Here is an 11,853-nt window from a genome sequence, read left to right as displayed (position 1 = left end):
TTGAAATGAGGATATGAGGCGTGTACGATTAGAAGTATGCCGAAGGAATGGAAACAGTACAGAAAAGTACTGAGAGGTCAAGGAAGACTTTCAGAGATGCTGATACACAAATGAGGTTTTGAAGGATGAATAGGAGTTCAGGAGTGAAAATGAAAAGAACAGCAAAAGAAAGAGCACATGCAAAGGCCTGGAAGTGCAAACAGGAACCTCAGGCCCTTTAAGGAATTTGGTTACTCGCTCGTTCTATCCTCAGCAGAGCTCAGAAGCACAGGAACAGTCAGTCACCACCTCTGACAGCGGTACAAACAGCTCCTCTCTCCAGCTTCTTGCCTGTACCTACAAGGGTCTCTGATCTCCTTGGCTCAGATCTTCTGCTCCTAATTCTGGCCTCCAGGCCTCTGGCCCCAATGACATGTGATGAATATGCTTTCCTGACCTTATCTTCTGGACTCTGGAGAGTGATCCACTCTATGACTTGCAAGTATGAAAGAGAGACACTCCCCCTCCCACCATACTCTGTGGTACCCTAAAGGCCAGCCCAGCCAAACCTCCCAAACAGGGCCCAGATACATACAAAGATCTGCAAGTTGTCTGATGGAGCTAGAGTAAAAATCATAAGTGGGACAGGGAAGTGGCAGGAGACCATTCTGTTTCCTGCTAAAGAGTCTGGACTTTCTCCTGCAGACAGGGGGAGCCATTGAAGGGCATGATGCCAGGGACTGGCAGGTTCTGGTTTGCTTTCTCCAGGATTATTCTGGTGCTGATAAGGTGGATGTACTAGAGGGAGAGAGACTAGGAGCATGGGAGGCTGTTGCAATAGTCCAAGCAAGATTGGAGAAGGTGAGAAAGCCAGGCTTCCCTGCCATTCACTGCTGGAGGCAGAGGCAGGACAGACCTGGGGTCCCTTGTGTTCATCCTGGTGGTTCTATAGCCTCCCATCATGGTTCTGATTCTTACATTTGGCAGCTGCTTCCCACTCCATCACCATCGTCCTCCTCCACCTCTTCCTCCTCTCTTTCTCTCTTTCTCCTCCTCTCTCTCTCTCGCTTTTTTTCCTGGAGCAATATACCTTGCCTCCTGCCTCTAGATCAAGCCTCCCTGACAGGAGAAAATGCAAAAATAAAACAGAAAAGCAAGCCTGAACTATAAAATGCTAACTGAAGAACAGTCAGCAGGGCTCTGCCCTTGCCACCTTAAAACAGAAGCTCCTGTGATAAGGAGGATCAATAAAGTTTTGGTCTCTCCCAAGTCTGAAAACTCTGGGATGCTCCAAAAATATTAAAAACAACTTTCATCACAGGTACCATCACCTTACAGCCCTCTCCATCAATCCTGCCAGCAGACTGTAGGAAACAAAGACCCACTGAACAGCCACCCTTGGGCCCACGTTCTGGCTTCCTGTGACCATTTGCCACCTTCAGCTTGCCCAGAACTATCTTCAGTGACTCTTCCCAGGTCACGGCAACCTGTTTACAGACATCTAGAATTCCCAGGCACTTTTAGGACAAGGGACTCGGGTTGTGTCCAAGTGGGCAGCAAAGTCTTCTCTAAGAGAAGCTGTTCCTCCAGATCTATTTCTGCCGATGTAAACACTTGCCAAGGAAACAAGGCATGTGGGCATGCGTCGGGTCTGCAGGCCCTCGGGTTGCTGCAAAAGGCAACTGGAAAGTCACATGTCATAACAGTGGAAAGTACATATGCAACTATTCTTAGCTCTGGAATGTATACACTGTCTCCCTCCCCAGCAGTCCTTTCACAAAGCTCTAGAAAACTGTGAAAGTGCCTTCAGCATAAACAAATCCAGAATTCTCCCAGAACAAATTATTTGCCAGCTGAAGGAAAGGCCTGGGTTTATGGTTTCACTTGGAGCCAGAGGTGGAAACTCTCAGGAGGGACCGACCGGAGCAGCCATCGGTGGATGTCACGGCAGCAAAACAAGGTAAATGTCTCTAATGTTTAATTCTTCTGCAGGGAGCCTGCCAGAGGTCATCCAAAAACCCTGTCCAGGTATTGTGTGGTCTCTGCCTTCTATTTATCCCTTTTGTAAAACAAACCCGAAAGACTCCATGAAGTCATGTTTGAAAACAAAAACACTGCAAAGGTCCATTTTTGTCCCTCATTTCTGTCTAGTCACCAGAAGGCCACGCCCCCAGAACGACATCCTTGGGGAATGATGAACACCCAGAAAGATGTTTAGATGAGTTTACTTTAGTAAACAGATATGCTGAGAATCTGGAGAAAAGTTCACAGACTTTTGCGGGTCAAATGCACAGACTGTCATCTTGCTTCAGGCTAAACTCTCAGCCTGCGACCATTTGCCAACTTCAAATTGCCCAATTTATCCAGCCACCTTCTTTTGCTGGTTTTTCTTTTGTTTTGTTTTGTTTTTCTTAGGTTGTCTGCAGATGCTGTTTGCCTGGTACCTTTGAGAGCAATCGTAACCACACAGAGAGGTGTCAGCTGTGAGGTCTAAGGTGTAGGTGGCCTCCCCTTCCAACCTTCACTAAAGCGATATTCTTGGCAATACCCATGAGCATCTCAGTGAATGGACATAGATGCTCTAAATCTTGGAGTCACCACAGTTCAACCCTCCAGCACGTGCTCCCTCTTGTGAATTCTCCCCATCTTTGTAGGATGGACGAGGAGTCGCCAGATGCACTGCTCTTCAAAGACCATGACTTCTCCTCCGACTTGTTGAGGCAGCTCAACAGCTTAAGGCAAAACAGGATCCTGACCGACGTGAGCATCTGCACCGGGGCCTGGGAGGTCCCCTGTCACCGCAACGTGCTGGCCTCCAGCAGCCCCTACTTCAGGGCCATGTTCTGCAGCAACTTCCGAGAGAGCAGGGAGGCCAAAGTCCAGCTGAAAGGCATTGACTCCCCGACTCTGGAGCGGATCGTCCTGTACGTGTACACGGGCGAGGTGCATATCACAGCTGACACGGTCCTGCCCTTGATGGAGGCCGCCTCCCTGCTGCAGTACCCCAAGCTGTTCGAGGCCTGCTCCTCTTACCTCCAGAGCCAGCTGACCCCCAGCAACTGCCTGGGCTTGATCAGACTGTCTGAAATCTTAAGCTGTGAGAGCCTCAGGAAGAGAGCCAGGGAGGTGGCCCTGGTGTATTTCCCAGAAGTGGTGGCATCGGCTGACCTGAAGGAGCTCTGTGCCTTGGAATTGCGAGATTACCTGGGAGACGATGGGCTCTGTGGGGAGGAGGAGAAGGTGTTCGAAGCCCTCATGGTTTGGGTCAAGCATGACCTCCAGACCCGGACACGATACATGCAGGAACTGTTCAAGCAGGTCAGGCTTCAGTACGTCCACCCAGCCTTCTTCCATCACTTCATTGCCAACGATGCCCTCCTCCAGTCCTCGCCCCACTGCCAGACCATCCTGGAGACAGCCAAGAAGCAGATGTTTTCTTTGTACAGCACCACCTGCGCCCCCGACCTCCACCCTCTGTGGCACGTCCCCCCAAGAAGCTCTTACCAAGATTTCCTCATCCTCTTGGGTGGAAGGAAGGACAACCAGCAGACCACTAGGGATGTTCTGCTCTACAATGGACAGACCAGCCAGTGGCAGAGCCTGGCCAAACTCCCGGCCCGGCTGTACAAGGCCTCGGCCGTCACCTTGCACCGCAGCATCTACGTGCTGGGAGGCATGGCTGTGGGCGCAGGGAAGAGCGTGCCCAGTCACAACGTCTACATCTTCTCCCTGAAACTCAATCAGTGGAGGCTGGGGCAGCCCATGCTGGTGGCCCGCTACTCCCACCGAAGCACTGCCCACAAGAACTTCATCTTCTCCATTGGGGGCATTGGAGAAGGGCACGAGGTCATGGACTCCATGGAGAGATATGACAGCATCAGCAATGTCTGGGAGAGCATGGCCAGCATGCCAGTGGGGGTCCTCCACCCTGCGGTCGCAGTGAAAGACCAAAGACTCTACCTTTTTGGGGGAGAGGACATCATGCAGAACCCTGTGCGCCTTATCCAGGTAAATGATCCTCCCCACCAAGCCTACACACACACACATATACACACACACAAACACACACACACGCACACACACACAAACACACACACACGCATACCTACATACATACACGTGCACACGCATACACGTGACACATACATGCAAATACACGCAAATGTGCATGCGCATACATGTGATACATACGTACGTACGTACACACATACATATGATACACACTTGTAATTTGCAGGGGGAGGAAAAAGAAGGGAGGGAGAGAAGGAAAGAAGGTAGTTTAATATCAGCCAGATTTAATTCATTTATGAATTCTTTTTGTGTAAGATTAATACATACAAAGGTATATCAGAGACATCTAAAAGTTCTAGCTAGAACACACCAAATGCTGGATAGTCAGGTCCTGTAGGAATATTGCAGATCCTTTAAACCCAGGTCAGTAAGGCCTTAATAGAAGATTCTCAAGCATTAGTCCATAGTCTGTAACCACATCCCCCGGAACCTGCCCTTAGATCTGCTGAATCAAAATCTCTAAGTGTTGGGTCTGGACGTTTACTGTTTACAGAAGTTTGCAGGAGATTCTCAGGCACAGCCAGGTTGTGGAACTCTTGCCTTAAATGATAGGTAGGCGCTGATTTCACTAAGAAGCCCTCTGAGAAGCGTGATTAATAAAGACCAACATTTCAGAATATTAGGTGTTTTCCAACTTTATGCAATTGCTAATCTCTGCAGTTCACCTAATGATATAAAAACTTGAATAACAAGCCTCTCTTTAAAGAAAATTAAGGATGGGGAGGGTGTAGCTCAGTGGTAGAGCGTGTGCTTAGCATGCACCCAAGGTCCTGGGTTCAATCCCCAATACCTCCATTAACAACAATAACAAAAAAAGACAAAGATAATCAAGGAGGCTCCTGAGATTTGCTCTATTCATTAGAGAAGTTACACTGCATGCCAACCATGGTGAAGGCCCTGGGGACCCAGGCATGAGCTCCAGGAGCTCGCAAGACCACTGCAATTCAGTGCTGAATCGAGGGATGCTCTAAGAATATAGGGGTGCCCTAAACCAGTCTCAAGGGAATCAGGGAGTAGGTGAGAGTTCAGGGAACTTTGGAGGGATCTCTGTGAGGCTGGTTTAAGTTGCCTGAGTGGAGAGGCAGGAGGCGAGAGAAGGCAGGTGAGGATAAAGAGTAAAAGAGAAGGAAGAAGCATGGGGCAGACAGAGGGCCCTGACGTGGACAGAGAGGGGCAGAAAGCTTCTCTGGGCAGACGAGTCTGCCATCTGAAGCCAGAGTCAAGACTCCTCCGCTGAGGAAGGGGTGGTGTTCCTGGGTGAGGGAACAGCCTGCACGAAGGTCCTGAAGTAGAAAGGGGGCACAGCCCATCACCTGGAGGACGCAACAGCAGGACCGTGTAGTTGCAGCACGGAGGAAGGGGGAGAGAGGCTGTGCACCCAGGCGGAGTGGGGGGTTAGGCCCCACATAATCTCCCCCAGCCCCCTTTCCAAGCCACACTGAGCGACCCACTCCACCCAATCTGCTGCCCCTGAGCCCCTCCAAGGGAACTTCTAGAACATTCTTGGGGAATGGGTTTGTGGAGATGAGGCTGATCTGGCAGGGCTTTCCAGGCTTTGTCAAGGAATTGGGGTTTGGGTCTGAGAGCGGCAGGGTAGGTGGAGCAGTCAAATTTGCATGTTCAGAAGTTCCTTCTGGATGCCTTGCAGAGAAGGCACTGGAAGAGGCCTGAGTGGATGAAGGAAGGAGAGTTGGAGGTTCTTCTAGAACCTCTAGATCCAGGAGAGGGATGGTGGCCACTTGGACTAAGTTGGTGCCAGTGGAGATGGAAAAAAGCGACAAACTCTGTTTTTATTCTTTTCCTGTTTTTTTCTTTCCTTCACTTCTCCAGCCCATATTTTCAGCTCCTCCCTGACCATCTAGGCAGATTTTAAATTTGCTCCAAATCCCCCTCATTTACTTGAGCCAAGAGAAACGTGTTCTGTTCCCTCCAAGCTCTGGCCACAGCACAGGTGCTTCTACCTTAAGCTAGAGCCCCTCCTGCTTTTTTTAATAACTATTTTTCGAAATAAAGTCAACAAATACGCTGATAACCTCACAAAACAAAATTGTTATCAATTCCTTAGAATAAATACAAAGCTCAAAAAAGCATTTAAGCTCGCTCGTCAAGAAATGCATAGGACAATCAAACAAGAACCTTGCAAAGCCAAAAAACAACGAACACGCGAGCAATCCTTGTACACTGCACTCGTGAGAAGGGGAAAACGGGAACAGTATTCATTTGGAAGCTCTTCTTGGCCACTAGCTTTGTCATGGAAATTGTACTATCTGAATGAGTATAATTTCCATTTCCAAAAAATACGATTTCAAAAAAAAAAGTTCAAGATGAATGGTTGGGGCTACTGGATGGGGTAGGTTGGATTTTCAGGCATAGGTTCAAAGATTTCTTCACAGGATGGTTTATCTGCACGCAAGCTTTCTTTTAAGGACTATACGACTGTGAGGTTATCGTGCAAACCGTGTGTGTACGTGTGCATTTCTAGCTGGCCCTCTTCCTACCTCTGCTGCAGGATGCCATTAAGCAAATCCTTTACCATAACAAAGTATCACTTCCTCCACGGGTCAAAGACCACTCTTTGTTGTCCTTGCCTCAGTCTCTCTGGGGGTTTCATGAGGATGGTGAGCAAATATTTAACCTGTTTCTGAAACCATCCTCAAAGCTGACAGAGAGCAGAAAGCCAGGAGGCAATTACTCAGTCAAGTAAAATGCAACCAGTGCTGGCTTTTCCTGCAAGGATCCTACTTTCCAAAGCGTGTCACCTACCTACTGGCCACCATGAGGCTTGGTAGCTGTTGTGGTCGGCCCTGTCTCTAGCTCTTGGCCTCCTCGAGGCTTCACCAACTTGCAGGACTGACAGAGACTTCAAGAGACTTTCAGTCTCAAGTGCTTCTATCAAGAGAAGCCACACGTCCATGGCCCTGCGCAGAGCCATGAGCGGGCTGGAGGAAAGTATGGACTCTGGGCTCAGCCAGACCGATTCCTCTGCTCACTCTCCCTGGGTGACCTCAGGCGCGTTGCTCAACCTCTCTCAGCCTCAATGGTCCAATCTGAAAAAATGGAGGGAAGTAACGGTACCTGCTCCATAAGACAGTTGTGAAGATCAAATTTAGTAAAATGATTAAAGACAAGGCCTTCACTGTGGTGATTATATTTTATGCAGAAAGCATTTCCAGGGAAGAATACTGCACGATTTTCTTCTGTAAATGAATGTTTTTGCTCCTTCTTTTCTTATATGAAGCCCATCCTACATTTCTCGGGCTAAATTTTGTGAACTGAATTTAGTTCAGTAGTGAACTAATTTACATTTGACATTTAAACTTTATACTGAGGGATTTAACAGGAGAATATGTTCTAGGAATCACGGTTTGCTCTCTATTTCAGACCACAGCCAAGAAATGCTGCCCCCACCTCTTTGCTCTTTCTTCCTGTTCTCATGAGGTCTTTTTTCCTATGATTTTAATGACTTTCAGGCATGAACTGTTCAAAAACCTTCCTCATTTAGCCCCAGATTTATTCTTGGCCGTAAGACCCTTTCAGATACCCTGGAACATTTAGAAATTTAAACACAAGCCAGAAATAAAAATGTTTGAAAAATGACTGGTTTTCTGCATATGCAAGTTGCTCCATTTCTCACTGAAAGAAAGAAATGCTCCAAGCACGGTGAGCGAACCCACACTACAAATGCACAACTCTCGGTCCATCCTACAGAAACACAGCCGCTGGTCTCAGAAAGGCCAGTCTCTAGCAACATTCTTCTTTCTGTTATCTAATCATATTTTGTTTGCTGATAGTAATATATTTACATTTTAAGGACTAGGGGACAAAGTGAAAAGGAAAAGAAATCACTGCTTGTTCACCCTCTTAATTGCTATTTCTATCTTTTAAGAACATGTATCACTTTAAACAAGCTCATATTGTACAGCACAGAGAACTATGTTCAATATCTTGTAGTAACATATAATAAAAATGAAAAAGAATATGAAAAGGAATATATGCATGTATATGTATGACTGAAATATTATGCTGTACACCAGAAACTGACACAACATTGTTAACTGACTATACTCCAACTAAAAAAAATCTTTTTTAAATGTATCGTTTCAAAACGCAGCACCATGATTACGTTTCTCCCCTCAGGTTTATCACATTTCCAGAAACACGTGGTTCAAAATGGAGACAAGAATGATCAAGAATGTATGTGCCCCTGCCGTGGTGCTTGGGGAGCGGATTGTCATTGTGGGAGGTGAGTTTGAACAGAGGATCGGGAGACTGGACACAAACTTGGCATCTCCCATGGAAAACGGGTCACTGATAGATGTTGTTCTGCAGGACAGTCTTTTTAAAAGCACAACCATCCAGCTAGGGGAGTGTGGACAACCTGACAAAGTTCCTTTCTCATCCAGAAGTTTCTCCCATTTTATCTGCAAACAAGGAGTGAGATAATACCTATGTCACAGAATTGTGACAATAAAATGTGCTCACATGTTTAAACCACTTAGCACCATCCCAGACCTGGAGCAAATAATCAAAACACATTTGCTATTGTAAATAAGATTAGCTACTAAGGATCATTTCTCTGTAACTGCAGTATGCCAGGGTTAGCAGAGCTGGTTTGGGGGTCAGATAAACCTGAGTTCACATCCTAACTCTGCCCCTACTGGCTGTATACTCTTAGGCAAATTATTAATCTCTTTGTGCCTCCGTTTGCTGCTCTGTCAAATGGGGATCCTAAAAGTACCCCCCAGATAGGACTGTTGTGGGGTACTCACTTCTGAGTTCCCAAAGGCTCCTTCCTTGCATTGTTAACTCTTGGATGAGCATATGAGAAAGATGAAAAAACCAACGAGGCTGAGAAGGCCACTGGAATCAGGAGGCTGCTCTCCATCTCAGAATGACACAAGTGCTGCCTTCACTTCACGTTAAGAGGCAGAGACTGGAGTCAGACAGACCCAGGTCCAAACCCCAGCCCTGCCACACACGAGACAGGCTGGGGCAGGTGATGGAAACAGTCTACACTTTAGTTCAGAGTCCAACCTCAGGGTTAGACGATAGCAGAGATCCCAGACCACTGACCTCCAGTCCCAAAGAGGCATTGTTGACCTTGCCAATCTGCCATTTGGTTTTCAGGTTACACGAGGAGGATCCTTGCTTATGACCCTCAGTCCAACAAGTTTGCCAAATGTGCAGACATGAAAGACCGGAGGATGCACCACGGGGCCACAGTGATGGGGAACAAGCTGTACGTGACAGGCGGGCGGCGGCTGACCACGGACTGTAACATCGAGGACTCGGCCTCCTTTGACTGCTATGACCCCGAGACGGACACCTGGTCGTCCCAGGGACAGCTGCCTCACAAGCTCTTTGACCACGCCTGCCTCACTCTTCAATGCATCCCCCACACTTCCACCTTTCCCTGGGGTCCATGAGAAACCGAGAGGTCTTCTGTCTTAGTCAGGATGCTCTTGTTGCAAGAGACAGAACCCAACTCTAAAAAGCTTAACCCTAAAAGGGTACAAGGAGAGCACACAGGAATGAAAGTTCCAGTGAGTTTGAAAGCCTGGAGCCCTGGAACCAACCATACTGTTGACAGAACTCTGTCTCTCTGTCTCTGTCTCTCTCTGTCTCTCTTTTCTCGCTCCCCCTCCATCCCTCCCTCCTTCTCTACCTCATCTCTCTTGGCCTTTATTCTACAAACAAGCTTCCTTATCCACACGGTGTGAGGACAATGACAACTGATAAATCCAGACCCAACCTCTCCAGCTTGGCATCTTCAGGAAAGAATTTTACTCCCCCTCCACCCAAAATAATGCTGATTGGCCCTTTTTGAATTCCACGCCCCCCTCCTTGAGCCAATCACTGTTTCCAGAGATTGTGTTGTCCAACTCTAGTTGGCTTCTCCTGGATTATGTCTCTACAGGCAGAGGTGGGGTTAACTATTGTCATTGGCAACCTATCCAAACTGCACATGATGGGACAAAAGTTCCCCAAAGCAAGAAATGCTGGGCAATAAAAACCACATCTGCCCAGATCATCATGGAAATTCAGAACTAAAGGGTGAAGGACCCCAACAGGGTCCCTGGAAGCACTTGGTCCGGGCGGCAGCACGAACAATTGGCCGTGACTGTGTCTCTCTGCATTCTAGGATGTAGTGTGTTGGAATTCCAGAAGAGTATGTGAAACTCAGTATCTAGTGTCTGCAAAATTATCTGCACCACCAGAATAAAGCTTGTTTCTAGTGCCAAATGATGTTTTTCTCCAGCCTCTGGGGAGCTATAATTAATCAAAATTTTCATTTTGGTAAATTTTAGGAGAATTGCTGTTCTGAGGAAAGTCAACAAATTCCTTCAGAGATACAACAGTTACGGCCCACCCAGTGCCAGGGCTGACCTTCCCTAAGGCCCCTTTATCTCCAAGTGCCTTCCACACTGGCTCAGTCCCAAACTCAGGAATTAGCTGAAGCTGGTGGCACATTACAGTCACCTGGGAAGATGTCTGAAAATGGGGCAGAGCCCCACTAAAAATGGATAGACCAGGATTCTCAGAGGCGGGGCCAGAGCTCTGCAGTTTTGAAAAGCGTCCCAGATCATTGTAATGTACGTGCAGTCAGAGTGAGAGCCACCGCCCTGCTCAGCTGCAGGCACTGAAGACCTTTACATGCTGGTCCCATTCCCATCCTGTCAGCCAGCCCTGTCCCAGTCCGGTGGCGAAGATAAAGTCCTCTCCCCACCAATGGAAGCATCTGGAATGAGTCTTGCTCCCTGAGCCTGGAACCAGAGTGCCCGCAATCTGAAGCCTTCCACCCTGGCCACGTCCTCAACTTTTCCTTTCTTCCTAGTTTGTATTTTTTGTGCTTTGGTTTCGCCTGCTGGGGTCGGAAGCTCTGCCTTGCTCCCCAGGCCATTTGGCTGTGGTCCCAACAGCTTCCCCAGATGGTCAGTCCCTGCTGCTCATCCGGGACGCCGTCCCCTGAGCTGCAGGCTGGACTTACTCCAAACTATTCTCTTTGAACCTCTCTATTCAGGCTCTCAATCCCACCTCTCCCTGAAATTGGATTCATAAAGGTAACCAGTGACTCCTCCAGTGCCTACACAGGCTTCCCATTTTCATTTCTCATCTGACTTGACCTGTCAGCAGCACAGGACACAGCTGGCCCTCCCTCCATCTTGAAATACCTTCCTCTCCATGCCTCTGGGAACTCGCTCAGTCTTGCCTCTCTTCCTTTTCCCTGCAGTTCATTCTCATCTCCTTATTTTCCTGCTAATGAGCGGTGGTTTATTAACCCCAGTGCTCAGCTCTGAGAACTCCTCTATGCCTACTCTCACTCCCTGAGTGCGTGAGCCCAGCCAGTGTATGGCTTTCCACACTGCCCACAAGGCTGACTTTCCAGCTTTCCCTGATTCCAGACCCTGCTGCCTGCCCCACTGATGTTAAGTAGATACCTCAAACTAAACACGTTTGAGATCATTCTTTTTTTTTTTTTAAAACATTTTTTATTGAGTTATAATCATTTTACAATGTTGTGTCAAATTCCAGTGAAGAGCACAATTTTTCAGTTATCCATGAACATACATAGATTCATTGTCACATTTTTTTTCTCTGTGAGCTACTATAAGATTATATATATATATTTCCCTGTGCTATACATTATAATCTTGTTTATCTGTTCTACATTTTGAAATCCCATGAGATCACTCTTTCCTCTCCAAACCAGCTCCTCCCATCAGCTTCCCCATCCTGGGACAGAACATCTCTCCCAGTTCCTCAGGCCTGAAGCCTCGGTTCTCCTCTTTCTCTCACACTCCA

The 11,853-nt window shown here is 47.7% G+C and overlaps 1 protein-coding gene across 2 annotated transcripts; it reads left to right on the top strand.

Annotated features, from left to right (window-relative positions):
- Window positions 1-1,704: 1,704 nt before the first annotated feature.
- On the top strand, window positions 1,705-10,296 carry KLHL38 (kelch like family member 38). Of its 2 annotated transcripts, none has more exons than XM_010972614.3 (4): window positions 1,705-1,939; window positions 2,634-3,987; window positions 8,188-8,293; window positions 9,178-10,296. In XM_010972614.3, the coding sequence occupies exons 1-4, from the start codon at window positions 1,854-1,856 to the stop codon at window positions 9,474-9,476; spliced, it is 1,845 nt and encodes a 614-aa protein (XP_010970916.3). In that variant the 5' UTR covers window positions 1,705-1,853; the 3' UTR covers window positions 9,477-10,296. The 2 variants fall into 2 exon arrangements, with proteins under 2 accessions (XP_010970916.3, XP_010970915.2); XM_010972613.3 differs by having other exon boundaries at window positions 1,706-1,939; window positions 2,395-3,987.
- Window positions 10,297-11,853: the final 1,557 nt, after the last annotated feature.

This window comes from Camelus bactrianus, chromosome 25, assembly GCF_048773025.1.
Source record: "Camelus bactrianus isolate YW-2024 breed Bactrian camel chromosome 25, ASM4877302v1, whole genome shotgun sequence".
Taxonomy (NCBI): domain Eukaryota; kingdom Metazoa; phylum Chordata; class Mammalia; order Artiodactyla; family Camelidae; genus Camelus; species Camelus bactrianus.
Note: the sequence above shows the minus strand (reverse complement) of the source record. Positions and strands in the feature narration are given on the sequence as shown.